The 15,079-nt window shown below is 36.3% G+C and overlaps 2 protein-coding genes across 7 annotated transcripts; one reads left to right on the top strand and one right to left on the bottom strand.

Annotated features, from left to right (window-relative positions):
- Positions 1–1,815: 1,815 nt before the first annotated feature.
- hspb6 (heat shock protein family B (small) member 6) lies at positions 1,816–3,958 on the top strand. Its single transcript, XM_039670575.2, has 3 exons — positions 1,816–2,248; positions 3,091–3,213; positions 3,341–3,958. Exons 1-3 carry the CDS (start codon positions 2,090–2,092, stop codon positions 3,506–3,508), a joined length of 450 nt encoding a protein of 149 aa, XP_039526509.2. The 5' UTR covers positions 1,816–2,089; the 3' UTR covers positions 3,509–3,958.
- Positions 3,959–3,961: 3 nt separating this feature from the next.
- Positions 3,962–15,065, bottom strand: proser3 (proline and serine rich 3). 6 transcript variants are annotated; one of them, XM_039670573.2, is made up of 14 exons: positions 15,001–15,065; positions 14,654–14,742; positions 14,456–14,564; positions 12,941–13,236; positions 12,066–12,220; positions 11,799–11,914; positions 10,531–10,616; positions 9,575–9,708; positions 9,100–9,296; positions 8,365–8,807; positions 8,070–8,259; positions 6,990–7,164; positions 4,878–4,959; positions 3,962–4,132 (listed from the first exon to the last, which is right to left on the bottom strand). In XM_039670573.2, exons 2-14 carry the CDS (start codon positions 14,671–14,673, stop codon positions 4,102–4,104), a joined length of 2,034 nt encoding a protein of 677 aa, XP_039526507.2. In that variant the 5' UTR covers positions 14,674–14,742; positions 15,001–15,065; the 3' UTR covers positions 3,962–4,101. The 6 variants fall into 6 exon arrangements, with proteins under 6 accessions (XP_039526507.2, XP_039526508.2, XP_039526505.2 ...); XM_039670574.2 differs by having other exon boundaries at positions 14,654–14,684; positions 15,001–15,063; XM_039670571.2 differs by having other exon boundaries at positions 14,456–14,567; positions 15,001–15,062.
- Between the last annotated feature and the right edge of the window lie 14 nt (positions 15,066–15,079).

Here is a 15,079-nt window from a genome sequence, read left to right as displayed (position 1 = left end):
AAAAACAACTTAGTTTTATACGCTTAAATGCTTTCCTTGCTCTGCTCTGTGCTGCGCGTTTGTGACTCTCCTATTCGAATGAACGAATCTTTTCCAGAGTCAACTCGTTCATTTCGTTTGTTTGAAAAATGATTTGTTCATTTTAATGAACAAGTTCAAACAGGAGAGTCACGAACACACATCAACAGAGCAAGGCGAGCATTTGAGCTTATAAAACTTTTTTTTTTTTAATGAGCGATCGTTTCGCTTGATAAGACCCTTATTCATCACCTGGAATCGTTTAAAGCCCTTTGAACAGTTTGCAGTTTGCACTGAAACTGTCTTTTGGACCTTGAACTGTTCGGTTCCCACTGAAGTCCATTATATGGAGAAAAATGCTGGAAAGTTTTCATCAAAAACCTTAATTTCTTTTCGACTGAAGAAAGAAAGACATGGATATCTTGGTTGACATGGGGGTGAGTAAATTATCAGCAAAGTTTTTTTTTTTTTTTAAAGTGAACTACTCCTTTAACTAGAGCAAAAATGCACACGTTTGTTTATACAACCGGATTTTAGTGCAACGTTGAAAAGAAAATCTATCTCCATTAATCAGCCACTCATTTTCCATTTTTAGAGCTTGTGAGTGGAAAATGAAAGCATGAAATGGCCAAGAGGGTTCTAGCGAAATCCACACGATGAACGAATTCCCTTGTTCTCTCGCTCACTAATCAACAAAGCTTGCAATCATTTTAAACCTTCTGCATACCAGACTCTGTAATATCGACGCATGAAGCCTCTGTCTCATTTGTAACCCCTTGCAGGCGCCTATTATGAAATTCGATCCAACTTTCGAGCGAACGCTAAGCCCCTCGTGGATCTTCTCGGGTGCTGTTTTTAGTCGCCTATAGCCAGTGCACACTGCACAGACAGAAAGTTCTTCTTCTGCTACCAGCGGATGGCAACAGCAGAAGGACATGTTATCCTCTTGCACTCCTGCCAGTACACTGGTCATGGTTTAAATCAAAGGGCCACGTGTGGTCATTAGAGCTTTACTACAATAGCATAAAACCATTTTTCGTAAGGCCTACAGCAAGGCAAGCAAACAAACAACAAAAACAAGAGAATGTTAACCTGTTTTCACAAGGTGATAAATTATCTCTATAGCCTTTTTAAGTAATGAGTCCAGTCTAAAATTAGACAAATGTGTGTTGTCTACTACAGCACGTGTTTTTTTTAATTTCCCACATATTAAAATAATTTCTGTCAGGATTTTTTTTTTCTCATCTGTCATCTGAGCGCGGATTGCACTCTTTCTTATTTATACAAGTAATTTTATATATATTTATAAAAGTAGCCAAATAAGCTTCACAGAATAGTTGTAATAAGTGTTGTGTATTTGATGTCTTTTTGGGAGGGGTGGGGGGTTTATCTGTGCTGTTTTTGTGGGGGGGTTTTGTGTGTGTTTTTTTTTTTTTTTTTTTTTGTGATGTGTATGTGGCATATATGCGTGGCATGGGCTTTGGGGCCAGTGTGTTGATATAAATTAAGTGATATATGTGGGCATACCAAGACACATCAACTGTATTGTTGAAATGGCTAAATAAATCTTTGACTTTGACTTTATGCGCCGGACACACACATACGACTTTTTGACATTGAATGGTCGCACATTCAGTTTTTGTGTCTCTCTTTGCTTAATATAAAACAGGCAAGGTGATGACAGAGAAGGCAACTATTTGAATCGTGTTCCACCACGTCGAATGAATCATTACATAATGTGGATATCATGGGAATAATGGGAGGAGTTAAACCACCCCACTCCTGTCATTGGCATACAACAAATGCAGCTTTAAAACCATGATTAAGTATCTCAGATCTCGACAGCACCATCAATCCACTTATTTATGGAATTTGTTTAGAGGAAGAGCTCCTGAGAAGGGGTGGCGTTTAAGCCTTTATAAACCTGAGTTCAAACTTAAAGAGCAAGTGCTTTCCTGCTTTCTTCTCCCAGAGCTGCGCGACAACAGACTCCCATAATAATAACCAAGTATTCCGAACTTCCTGAAGCAGTATTTGGTGGTTGTTATTTTTCCACATTCATCCCAAAAGAATGGACTTCGACTTGCCTCCTTCTCTCCCCGTGAGCGGCATCCCGTGGGACAGGGTTCTCCCGCCGTTAATCCCCCGGTTGAACGGGACGATTGGACCTTACTCGTGGACCCCGACTGAACTATTAATCCCGGTTTCCGAACACACCGGAGCAGCACAGGTAGATTATAAAAATTCACCATGGTATCTATTAACAATAAAGCAAGAAAGTTAACGTTAAGTGACTTGGCTACTACAACTGTCAAGAAACACAATAAATATTGTATTAAACAATTATAATTAAGTGAATGGTGTTTTACAGTAGGCCTAACTGGTACATTCGTAAAAATGACAAAACTAAATTGTAAGTAAACTTTTTTCGATATATATAAAATATTATAGAAATAATTATAGAAACCGCGAAGGACAAAAGGTCCAAAAGCTGTCACTGGGGCTGTACCTTTTTCAAAGGGTACTTTTGTCCATTTTAGGTGCTAATATTACATTTTAAGTGTTAATATGTACAATTTTAAGTGTTAATGTGTACATTTTAGGTGCTAATAAGTACATTTTAGGTGTTAATATGTACATTTTAGGTGCTAATATGTACATTTTAGGTGTTAATATGTAGCCTACATTTGATGTTCTAATAAGTACATTTTAGTTGTTAATATGTACATTTAGGTGCTAATATGTACATTTCAGGAGCTAATATGTCCATTTTAGGTGTTAATATGTAGGCTACATTTTAGGTGCTAATATGTACCACTAAGGTACCAATATGCAGCCTTTGGGTACAAAAGTGTACCTTTTGGTACAGCCCCAGTGACAGCTTTTGTACCTTTTTTCTGAGAGTGTAGCCAAATAAAAAATACAAAGCTACAAAAAAAAAACAACTACTGTACGTTACAAGAAATGCCTAAATCTGTTTGATTATTTTTCTCTATCTGCAGTAGGAGAATAAAAAAGTTAAAAATAGAGTTGAAAATGTATAGCTATTGATTAAATTCACTTTCTTTTCAGGTTACCTGTGATCAGAACGGGTTTACTGTGGAAGTTGATGTGAAACACTTCAGTCCTGAGGAGCTGCTGGTTAAAGTGGTTGGAGATTATGTTGTGGTTGAGGGAAAACATGAACAAAAAAAGGTAAGATACTGATGTATTACATGCTTTAGGATTAGCAGATGTTACCCCTGCAATAAAACACTCTGTGTAACTGGACATTTGAGACATGACTTTTAAGAGCATGATATAGGTGTTTGTTCAATCCTAGGATGGTTCAGGAATGGTGACACGTCAGTTTAACCGGCGATACCGGATCCCAAATGGAGTGGACATCATGGCAATGGAATCGGCCATGTCACCGGAAGGAATGCTAGTAATCTCAGCACCTCTGACACAAGGAGACAATTCCAGACTGTTAAATCACACCGGACCATGATGCGCACACACACACACACACACAACACGTGTTTGGATTCTTTGCTCTCTTAACATTGCTCATCTTTTCGGTTTCTCACATAATGCAATGGTAAAAAGACCAAAACAGACTCGCTTCCTCTCAGTCCCCCTTGTGGCAGTGGACTCCTCAAATCAACAGCTAATTCCAAACATACTTGATTCCAAGCCAACAAGAAGATATGTGCATCTTCACACTTGCTGTCCGTTTAGCACACAGCCTGCAAAAGTCTGCATGTTAACCGGATCCCCTGATCCAAAGCTCATACACAGTCAAACATACAAACTCAAATGATTTTGTTTTACATAATGTCACACTTGCTCACTGTGGGGATTGTACATATATTTTTTTAAATTGAAATATTATGTTGTTCATCTAATATTTGTGTGATGTACAGTTTGAATATAATAAATAAATATAGTTTAACACTTGTTTATTTGCAAAGGTCTTTATTTAGAAATACATTCATACATGTTTGAATCCACAACATAAAACAGCATAAATAAATAGTAGCAAAAATAAACATGATAATGTGTTCGACACATATTGCATCCTTGATATATTAAACGTGTGGCTCAGAGCTGCTGAATCATCATGTCAACCTCACTGAAAAATGAAAAAGTAAAACAAAAATCAAGTCACTGAAGTTCCAGTAATTAAGTAATGCAGATTTGTGTAATCTGTCCAAACAGCGTTGGGGAAAGTTACGCTTAAAAGTAATGCGTTACATTATTGAGATACTCCCTTCAAAAAGGAACTAATTGTGTTACGCAAAGTAATGCACTACGTTACTTTTCCTCACCTTAATAAATAAATAAATAAATAAATCTATTTTGGCAAATGTAAAAGTTCTTGAAATGAATAAGCATTAAGCTGGGTCTATGACACAGATGGAGAAAAGTTCAACACTCTTTTAGCAATAAAAACAAAATAATCAAACACAAATGTAATGTTTATCTACAGTAATTTTGCTGATTGGATCATCAAAGGTAAATGAACAGGTGTAAATTAACATATCGCAGGCTCTGAGTTTGTATTTCACTGTTTTTATTGATTTTGAGGAATACTGAATGTGTTTGTGTGTCTACATTTAGTCTACAATAATGTTCACACACAACGCCTCTGCACATGATTTCTCTCAACACGAGGACATAGCTGTCAGTCAATATGAGAAAACCAAGCAACTTGCGTTACTTGTTTGAAAAAGTCAGATATTCTGTTATAAATTTAAAAGTAATGTGTTACTTTACTAGTTACATGAAAAAAGTAATCTGATTAGGTAACTCACGTTACTTGTAACACATTACCTCCCCAACACTGTGTCTAACAGATAAAGCGAAGATATTCTCACCAAATTTGTTCCTTCACCCTTTTCCTTTGCTCTCTGAGGACTTGCAACAAAGGATCGTCTTCAAACTCCTGCCCATCTGAGTCTGTTATGCAAGATATGTGATATCAGGATAAGGGAAGAGTGAAAAAATGTGTTTCTATATTTATTTACACTACCATTCAATTATCTGGTACCAAACATACCATTCATGTTTCTGGTCAGTAAGTTTTATTTTTTGTTTTTAAGAAAACTAAATTGATAAAAAAAAAAAATTAAAAAATGACAGCAAAGACTGTAATAAATAAAAATGCTGTCCTTTAAACTTTTTATCTATAAAAAGAGGGTATGCGTGTGATGCCACCGTCGGCCGGAGTGCCTGCAGTTACTCACAGTGAGTGGCAAAAAGACTGAGCGGCTGTATTTGTTTTCAGCGTGAATGCCGGGAAAAACAAACACAACACATGTAAAGTGAGAAAGAGCTTTGCGATAAAATCGGATATTTTTACAGATTGCTATAAAAAGAGGAGTAGAGCCCGACCGATAAAGGATTTTGAAGGCCGATACCGATACAAATATTTTTGGGTTTTAAAATCCAATATTCCGATATATCGGCCGATATTTTGTTTTTATTAAATATTGTTGTATTTCACACACGTGTAAAAGAAAAGCTAACTTTTCTGCACAAGATACGTTTGATACTTTTTCTCTATGTCTAAATGTTCACTCCACGCAAGTATAACTTACATTTTACAATGCAGGGACTGTAACTAGAGATATGCTAGTTATAAATAGAGTAATCATTACTTTAATTAGGCAGAAAAAGTTCATGTGGTTTCCAAGCTCATTAATGTTAACGTTAGCGGTCTTCCACTGATGATAGTGGCATTAGCTTGCTTTGTGGTTAGCTAGTCTATGATGAGCCATAATTTAGCAATAGATAACATCATACTGCAAATTGCAAAACATACATTTTCAATATAACAGGCCAAGGAGAGATGATTGAAGCGAGTGTCGTCCGTTTTTATTTTATTTTTTAAATATTCATTTATCGGCCATTATAACTGCCGATACCAATATTATGGGAAATGCCTAATATCGGCCGATATATTGGTCTGGCTCTAAAGAGGAGCAAATGGATCGCTGCAATTCACAGAAACAACAGGACTCCAGTTAGCGAAAGGTGGATTTGTAGTTATCATTTTGTGTCAATATGCTGAATTTAGGTGTAAAACCATACACATATATGTTGTATTGTTATATATACTATATTAACAACAACTCATCAATTAAATATTTATCATTGCATATTCTACATTATTGGATGTTTTTAATAAACACTGACCAAAAAAAATAAAAAATAAAAAATAAAATAAAGTTTTAGGGCTGGACGGTATGATGATATACAGGGTATAAAGGCTATATATAACACTGATATAAGTGATCACCCGGATTTAGACCTACCTATATTGTATTTATATAATATAGGTAGCGATTTATGTTTTAGTCTATATTGCTTTTTTCCCCCCGGTGTCGAAATCAGGCAAACATAGATGTCAGGCAACACGATTCCTGGCTGCATGTCAATATCCATGGGTCACTGGATCTTTAGTAAGTTGTAAGGAACACTACATTGAGTCCAACATTTAGTTTAAATTGATAAAATTGTTCGTTTTAGTCGCATTTTCCCCTATTAAATCCAGTCACGCAGCAGATCTTTTGCCACTCAGTCAGGATGAGGGGGGTTGTTCCGGCGGGAGAGTGGCGTCAATGCATTCCCTCTATAGAAAGAAATATTTCCTGAGCATCAAATTAATTTAAGTATAAAAGAAAACATATATTTTAAATTGTAATAATATCTTGCAATATTGCAGTTATATTGTATGTTTGAATAAATGCAGTCTTGGTGAGCATAAGATTAAAAAAAACATTTGAATTGTACGATATGTTGTCATTTTCTGACATATGTATGTACTAGCATTAGTATAAGTTCAATCTACATTGAATTGTGTTGTTCGAAGCACACCTTGACTGGTCAATCGTGCTATTTATAACAGGTTCAGGCTAAAACACACAACTCTACTCTTACCTGAGCAGTTAAATACATGTCATCATACAGTTTTACAGCTGTCCTACCTTCTGCATCCTGCATGAGCTGATGTATGACCTCCAAGGGTTGCTGCACACCAGAACAAGAGGCAACAGGGGATTGTGGGGGTGGAGGTGGGGTATATGTTGGGGAACCTGAAGAACTCTCAGTTTCGCACAGGGTTGGGGAATCGGTCTCTGCAAAAAGCACCTCAGAGATAACCTGTCAATGTCAAGAACAGCGTGTTACGATTTTCTAGTCTGTTTCACAACAAAATAAGAGATCACGTACAGTTACTACTGTTAACTGTATAATAAACAGGATGAGATACAGCTAGTTGGTTGAAAATAATGATTTCACAATTAATTTTGATGAACTGATATGTATTCTTCAATCCCAAGAATCAATCTTTTAGTCTTCTGCTGTTTTCAGTTGATGCGTGACCAAACGTTAACATTATTTATAGTGCGCCTCTCACCCAATAATCACAATAAGCTTTGTGCTTTGATACTTTTAACATTAAACAGTCTAAGCTTTTGAATTGTCAATTGTATTACAAAATTCAAACAATAAATTATTTTGGTTGTGGCGTGACAGCTCACAGCACATAAACTGGGCATCACTTCTGATTTAATTATAGTTCCAGTACAAAATAAACATGAACATCCCGTATCATGTCACAGAAACAGCTCGTAAACAACATTTACCTCAGTAAATATAGAATAAAATTTGAGAGGAGTATTTAGTTAAATATAGACACTATTACACATAGATCATATTTTTACTTGATCTGTTCTTCAATATTTAAATTATGTTTGAAAAAATCTGTCATGAAAACTATTTAATGCAACCCACCAAATAAATATTTTTATAATAATGTTATTTTTTATAAAAACTGCATTATGCGCAATTTGTTTTCCTTGAGAAAAAACGCAATGTAATGAAACTGATAAATATCTAAATGAATTGATATGGAAATGAATTAAGTGAATAAAATCAAGACTTGAAATTTAATCTTCTTAATTCAAAAAATTTACATTTAATCTAATTTACTCATTTACAAACTAAAGGATCACGTGTCAACACCTTAAAAAAATTGTAAAGCGTCATAAGACAAACACACAAACCTGTCCTAGAGCATTGTGTATAGGTGAGGGTGGTGGTGCTTGATTTCCAGACAGTCTTCCTCGTGTCGACCTTTGACCCTCTTCTTGACACCTGTTTTTCACACCCGACTCTTCCGGCTTGCTATTGACCCCTTCATGACCCCTAGAATTTCTAGCCCTCATTGGAATGCTGCCTCGCTCGCCACCATGTCTAGAATGTAAGAAAATAGTTTCCAAATGTTTAATATTAAACATTAATAGTATAATTACATGGTCACAGTATATTTAGGACAATTATGTAAAACATCTGAAGTACCGTTCAGATTTTTTCTTTTGGTTTGAAGGTTTCTTCTCACGTCTCTCGTTTTCAGTCTGTCTTTTGACTTCCGGCCAGGGGTCCTCTGTGCTGTCAGAAGTCTGTGGAGATGGAGAAGAGGACCTCTTCGGTCTGCCGTGCTTTTCTGTGGTTTCTGGGATGCTGACTTGTGTTCTGATGTGCTTGTGGTGCTGTGGTTGGGCAGAAGGGGTTTCAAGATTCTTTTTGACAGTCTTCCTGGAGCGCTGGGGAAGGGGTTTGGGTTGGATATTTGGGTCTGGTTGCTCCCGGGTGGCATCAGGCTGAAGTCTGGAGATGCTGGGGCTTGAAATGGGGAGAGCAGACTCAGGGACTGGGGGTTCGAGGCTAGCAAAGGTGACGGGAGTGAATGAGAGGTTCGCTCTCTGATGAGGCGTGCTGTCTAAAGTGCTATGTTGTACCTTCTGAAAGCAAACAGAAGAGAATTGTATTCATAAAAAAATTATTTCAGAAAGTAATTGTGAAAAATCTGGTGTGTCACAGGTTTTATTTGGGTCCCATTTAGGAGGAAACACAATGTTAAATGCAGTGTATACAATAAATTTTTTTAAAAAATCAGTACGAATTAATGCATCATATCATACATAATTATTTCCCCTAAAAAATGAATAAGTTAAAATGTCATATTATATTATTGTTTTTAATCCTTAAAAAATTAAAAAAGTAACCCTAATGTGCACTGAGGGATTGGTTCACCTGGTTTGTTACTATAGTGTGTGATAGAGGTATATGGAGAAGAGAATTGTGGGAAGGGGCCTCCTGACTCCATCGCCTGGCCTGTTCCATCTTCCTCCTTAGACGCCACTGAAACAGGATGTCATCTTCACGACGGACACCTGACCCCTCAGCACCAACTGCTGGTGGAAAAGACATTCCCTCACACAAACTGGGCTCTAAAAAGAAACAGAAACAAACAAAAATATCTAATGCAATTGTATTATTCTAATATTATAAATACCTTGCCGGCCAAAAAGGCAATTTTACCCCTTCAGTTTGTTTTTAGTTTACAAAACCACTTCTTCTTTGAGGTAAGAGGTGTCGGTGCATTATAATCTGATAAGGATGTGTTTTTGAAATCGGCAACACAAAGATGTGCTGAAAACGATAAACAGTGTATGGCATGTTACATGACACATACTAAATGTGTTGATGTTTTACACCTGTTACTTACTGTTGATTGAGCCCATTAAGGTGGACACGACTGGTCTTCGGACCGGCTCATCAGTGCTCACGGGGGAGGACAAATCGGAGCAGCCCAAACCCTCAGAGCTGATAGGCACCGAGCCACTGCTGAGAGAATGCTCACTGAAAACACAAGGATTAAATGTCTAACATCTAAAGTAGTCAAAGCTAATGACTCTGAAGTGAAATCCCAAGGTGGAATATGCAGTCATAATGCAACAACCAAAATACTTCATAGCTGTTAAGCTGAAAATTCATCCACATCTGACAATGCTATTGCCATCACAATACTGTACATTACCAACCAAATATAAACAGCTTTATTCACATTTATGAGCAAATGGGCTATACTTGGTGAGTTCAGAGTGCTTTTAAGAGAAACACTCGGATTGCAAATACATAACCAACCAAACAAAAACATATTCTTTCCATGAGTATTGTGAAGTCGCTGTCTCGCTAGTATACCTGATGATTTAGAATGAATGCAATTTACTATTGTTGTAATGGTAGAATTGTATGTATTAAGACCTGCCGGGACCTGATGTGAGGTCCATCAATCAGAGAGGTTACCGAATCTCGGCAGATTTTTTGATTGGATAAAATTAATGGAGAATATTTTGTGTTTTTCCATCGGTTGACCTTTGACTGATATTATAACCATATGTTTAAAAGAATACGTTTTTTTTTTAATTGAAATCTTGTAATTATAAATGTCTTTATTGTCACTTGTCTTTTCTACAGAGCTGCTTTATAGATGACATTATTTTCTTTTTAGAGAAGCAATGTAATGCATGCTTGCTAAATAAAAATAATACAGCTCACTTGATTGTGAAACTCCAGTCCTGACACTCAGGCAGGAAACTGAACATGTTGGCGGTCATTAATCGCTTGCGAAATGACATTTGAGTGAGTGCATGTTTACAGTTTGTGTGGTGGGGGTTTTACCTTCTCTGCAGTAAACGGTTGGCCCGCTCCTGTAGCTGCAGTATCTCTGGTTCTTCTTGGTCACAGTGCGATGACTCAGATAAAGACTAATAGAACATTTGTGGTGGTGATTACAGGAATAAATTACATTTTTAAATATGTTAAAATAGAAAATAGATACAGTCAAAAAGGCTGCATTTGTTTGATCCAAAATACAGTGAAACTGTAATATTGTGAAATATTACAATTTGAAATAACTTTTTATTTTAAAATGTAAGTCAGATAATTAAGATGATGTCTGGACAGAATTATGTGGTGACGATCTATGAGATTATGAAAAACTCTAATACTGTCCCCAGTAAAAACAGTCACTAAGGCACTAATGACTACTGATATTTAAAGGACAGCCCGGATTGTTTCCATCAGGCATGTTAAATCATTGCTAACGAACGTCAAGACCACGAGTGACGCCCTGCAACTTAAAACAGGGAATGTGTGCAAAGGGTTACATAACTCTCTGTTGTGGGGAATTTATAAATACATTACAATACACATATTTGATGCTCAATGGACACGGCTTTATATCAGGTGGTTTGATTATCAGAGTGAGTTCTCCATCCTTTAATGCTGAGGCATTCTAGAGATGTTTCCATAATTGCAAAATGCACACCATTCCTGCCGATCTGTGCAATTTTGTTTTTTATTTATATATATATATATATATATATATATATATATACATACACAAATGTTTGGGATCTGTTGGATCTGTTTTAAATGTTTTGAAGTCTCTTATGGTCACCAAGGCTATAATTATTTTATAAAAAAAAACAGTAATATTGTTTAAATATCATTACAATTTAAAATAACTATTCAAAAGAACAGCATTTATTTGAAATATAAATCTTTTGTAACATTATAATGTCTTTACTGTCACTTTTGATCAATTTTATGGATCTTTGCTGAATAAAAGTATAGATTTCTTAAGAAAAAAAAAAAAAAACCCTCACTGATCAAGCTTTGTACAGTACACATATATTCCTGCTTTAAATGAAGAACTCTCATGGAGGGAGATTTCCCAGCTACCACCACTAGATGGAAACAATCACTCACCACACAGCATAACCACATCTGGCAACATGAGGAAATATATCTAGTGTTCTTCTTATATACATCATAAACACAATTTGACCACAACGACAACATATGTAAGACCTACTTTAACATACGGTCAAAATGACTTCAGCTCTTTCAGGCAAATCAGTTGTTCAAATTTCTGCAAAACCTACCAGCATACTGAGGTCAAGCATGTGTCTAGCTGGAGACAGTGTGGTTTCATCATGCAGTGGCTTTGAGATTGGGCTCTGGGAGCTGGTAGGGCCATCATTCATGAGTTCAAGTGGATCTACACACGATACATACACACAAAGGAAAAAAGTGTGATGTGTGATCTGAAATACTTTATATTATCAATCCACAAAAAAAACAAACAAAAAAAAAACAGATGTAATATTTGAAATAGTACAGGCCTGTATTAATCAACTGGGTCAGCACACCTCTGATATGTTTTTCTAATGTTTGCGTTGGTGTTGAAGTGGATGGAGGGGATGTGGACATCCACCAAAACAGCTGATCATCTCTTCCCTCAGTTGCCTGAAGCTGTCGTTCTTCTCGACTCTGTGGCCTTCCAAAACGGAAGCGTTCAATGTACCTTGAAGGATTTAATTGCAAGAAGGATGTCACATAACGAACAAGCAACAATATATTCTTAAACGTAAACAAAAGGGTGTATTAAATGTCCCAGACCTGCTCATCTGAGAATTAATGTGTCACCAGAGTCATGACCACATGTGACAAAGTTACTCTAGAATACCAGCTTTCCTTTCATAAGGAAAGCTACTGTTGACATCTCAATTGCATGGTTTACTACATAAAAAATGGTGTGTGAAATTACTGTATTTTTGACAACAAACTCCAGTTCCAGATGTAAAAAAATTATTAATTTATAATAATAATATTTAAACAGACCAACCATGACCAAGATTTTTAAGATTTTTAATCAGTGAGGACTACATTCCTCCCTGATTAGTGACGTCACCAACCCTAAAAATTTACATAACTCCCTCCGAAAAAGGCTAAAGGTTTTAGAAATTTTCAGTCCATGTCTGTGTGAGCTAAAAGGACACAAGCTGTTGAAGCTCCGCCCTCTATCCTGGGAAAAGTAGCTCATTTGCATTTAAAGGGACAGACACAAAAAAAGTGGGTTTTTGCTCACCCTCAAAAATATAGCCATAAACTGTCACATCAAAAAGTATTCGGCCATACCCAACCATGCAGTGAAAGGCACCATTATATAAACGATCTTGATTAATAGATTTGACAGCACTATTTTAAAACCAATGGTAATATTGCCAATAGAGATGTCTCTTACTTTGCAAGAACAGAGGGGTCCTTTGCCTCCGTTGTCACTGGTGAAATCATGTTTCTCATGGCTTGCATCTGAGCTTCAGAGCAAGGAGAAGCGTTAGTGTCATCTGTGGAGCAACTCGGGTCAGTAGAAGGCCAAGACTCTGAGAAGCTCAGCTGGCGTGCATTAGACGAAGGAGGGCAGAGCAAGACACTACGTGATCTTTCATGGAGAACCTGGTCTTCCGTCCTCAAAGGTGATATCTGAGTAGGAGGATCTGGAAGACAGGGTGGCTCAGCAAACCGGACAGGACTCAAGGCCTGCAATGTGCAATGCCAAAAAAGACAACATCACCATGTGCTTTTATCAGTTAAAGCCATGTTTTTCTCATCTCAGCAGTTAGCAGTTATCATTGCATTGAGATACCAATGACTTGTTGAAGTCACCATTAAATCAAAATGGACAATTCTTGTTTTTTTATGGAATCTTTGCAGTCTATATATATATATATATATATATATATATATATATATATATATATGTATTTTTTTTTTTTTTTTTTTTTGAATAAGAAAAAAAAAATAATACAACCAAGGCCAAATTATAAGAAACAGAAAACAATTCATTCATTGCTTATCTGAGTTTTCAGGCTATGCAGTCTGCTAGTTTACAGCATTTCCCAACTCTTTACCACATTCAATGCTATGGAAAAAGAACCATCATGACAGAAATTCACAAATTTATGAACTGAAACAAATTACAAAGCTACAATTTAAGACGAGAAATGCTGTTACAGTTACAGGAGAAAGACATGTAACTGTAAAAGTAAAAAAAAAAAAAAAACTGACTACGCACTTGTTTGTAAGGAAGTTTGGAAATTATTAACTAATTTCTGTATCCAATACAGCTGTCACGTCATGTGACAAAAGAACAAACGACTCAGAACCGAAGACTTGAGAGGTGAACTAATAATTTATCTTGGTGGTACAGACAGCATAGTCTCTATGGGACTGTTAAGGGATGACCAAACGACTTGGACCCGAACCCAAAAAGACTCAGGAGGTGGACTAATCATTTCTGTTTCCTGTACAAAACCTATAAGATCTTGTGCATGCGCGGTCAACACCAAATGAACGAATCACTCTCTGAGACAACTTAAAAAAATCCTGCATATTGTACCTTTAAATCCAGTTCATTTGAAGACTCTTTTAAATAGAAATCTAGTTTACAATTTACTGAATAGTGCACAGTATATAGTACATACTGCCAGTGCCTACAATAAAAAAATAGTATGTGAACCACAAGTCAATATGCAATGGTTTTCATTTTCAAGCAGTGATACTCTACATATAGACCTAGTCAATTTTGTACTTTAAAATTAATTTTGTTTCAATTACAAAATGCACATGCTGTGTAAATTATACCTTTAGTAGTATGCTATTCCAAACATTTATCTGCCAATTGCAATCTGCAACCATTGAAAGTGTCACAAAATACATAAAGAAACATAAAAAAGTGTAATGCAAAGTCACTTCTCACCAGCCTTCTTTGTTGCTTAGGGATTTTTCTCGATCTTGATGGGCTGTAGTGGCTCCTGGACAAAGGGGGGTCTGGAGGAAATGGATTCCGTCTTGTGAAAACAGATCCACTGCTTATAAAAGTGAGAACGTGTTTTAAATCAACCTGATGTAATCCAGTTTAATCTGACACTCTGACAGCATTTGACATCCAACCCACCTTGATCTCATAGTTTTCATGTAAACCAGTTCTGCTCAATAAAAACAAAAGACGCAAGTCGAGTTTCATCATGTAGGATCCATTAATATCTAATAAAGACACAATTTACTGTAAATGCATTACGATTCGAGAGACAGCGTTTATGTTGCACGAGCGTGGACTGTATCTTAACCGTCGCGTGAGTACGTTAACGTTACTAGGGGATATTAAATGGTCATTAGCACAGTACTTATTAAGATATACGCTATTTTAAAACTTAAAAACATCACATATCCGAATATAAACACAGTATTATTCAAAATTTGTTGTATAGGCTGATATTTCTTCAAGAAAGTATCTCCGCTTACTTTTCGAATTGTGTGACCGTGTTGGATCCTGGGATATGCAGTCTGAACACTGTTGTTTACATTGTTGTCGAAAATAGCT

Source organism: Pimephales promelas, chromosome 16 (assembly GCF_988280905.1).
Source record: "Pimephales promelas chromosome 16, fPimPro1.hap1.1, whole genome shotgun sequence".
Lineage (NCBI taxonomy): Eukaryota > Metazoa > Chordata > Actinopteri > Cypriniformes > Leuciscidae > Pimephales > Pimephales promelas.
This window is presented reverse-complemented; position numbering and strand designations above follow the sequence as displayed.

Coding starts and splice junctions, on each gene's coding strand:
- hspb6 (XM_039670575.2), top strand. CDS start 2,090: ATGGACTTCGACTTGCCTCCTTCTCTCCCCGTGAGCGGCATCCCGTGG. Junction 2,249..3,090: donor AACACACCGGAGCAGCACAG/GTAGATTATAAA, acceptor CTTTCTTTTCAG/GTTACCTGTGATCAGAACGG. Junction 3,214..3,340: donor GAAAACATGAACAAAAAAAG/GTAAGATACTGA, acceptor GTTCAATCCTAG/GATGGTTCAGGAATGGTGAC.
- proser3 (XM_039670571.2), bottom strand. CDS start 14,673: ATGAAAACTATGAGATCAAG. Junction 13,237..14,455: donor CTAAGCAACAAAGAAGGCTG/GTGAGAAGTGAC, acceptor TGCACATTGCAG/GCCTTGAGTCCTGTCCGGTT. Junction 9,297..9,574: donor CTTAATGGGCTCAATCAACA/GTAAGTAACAGG, acceptor GTTTCTTTTTAG/AGCCCAGTTTGTGTGAGGGA.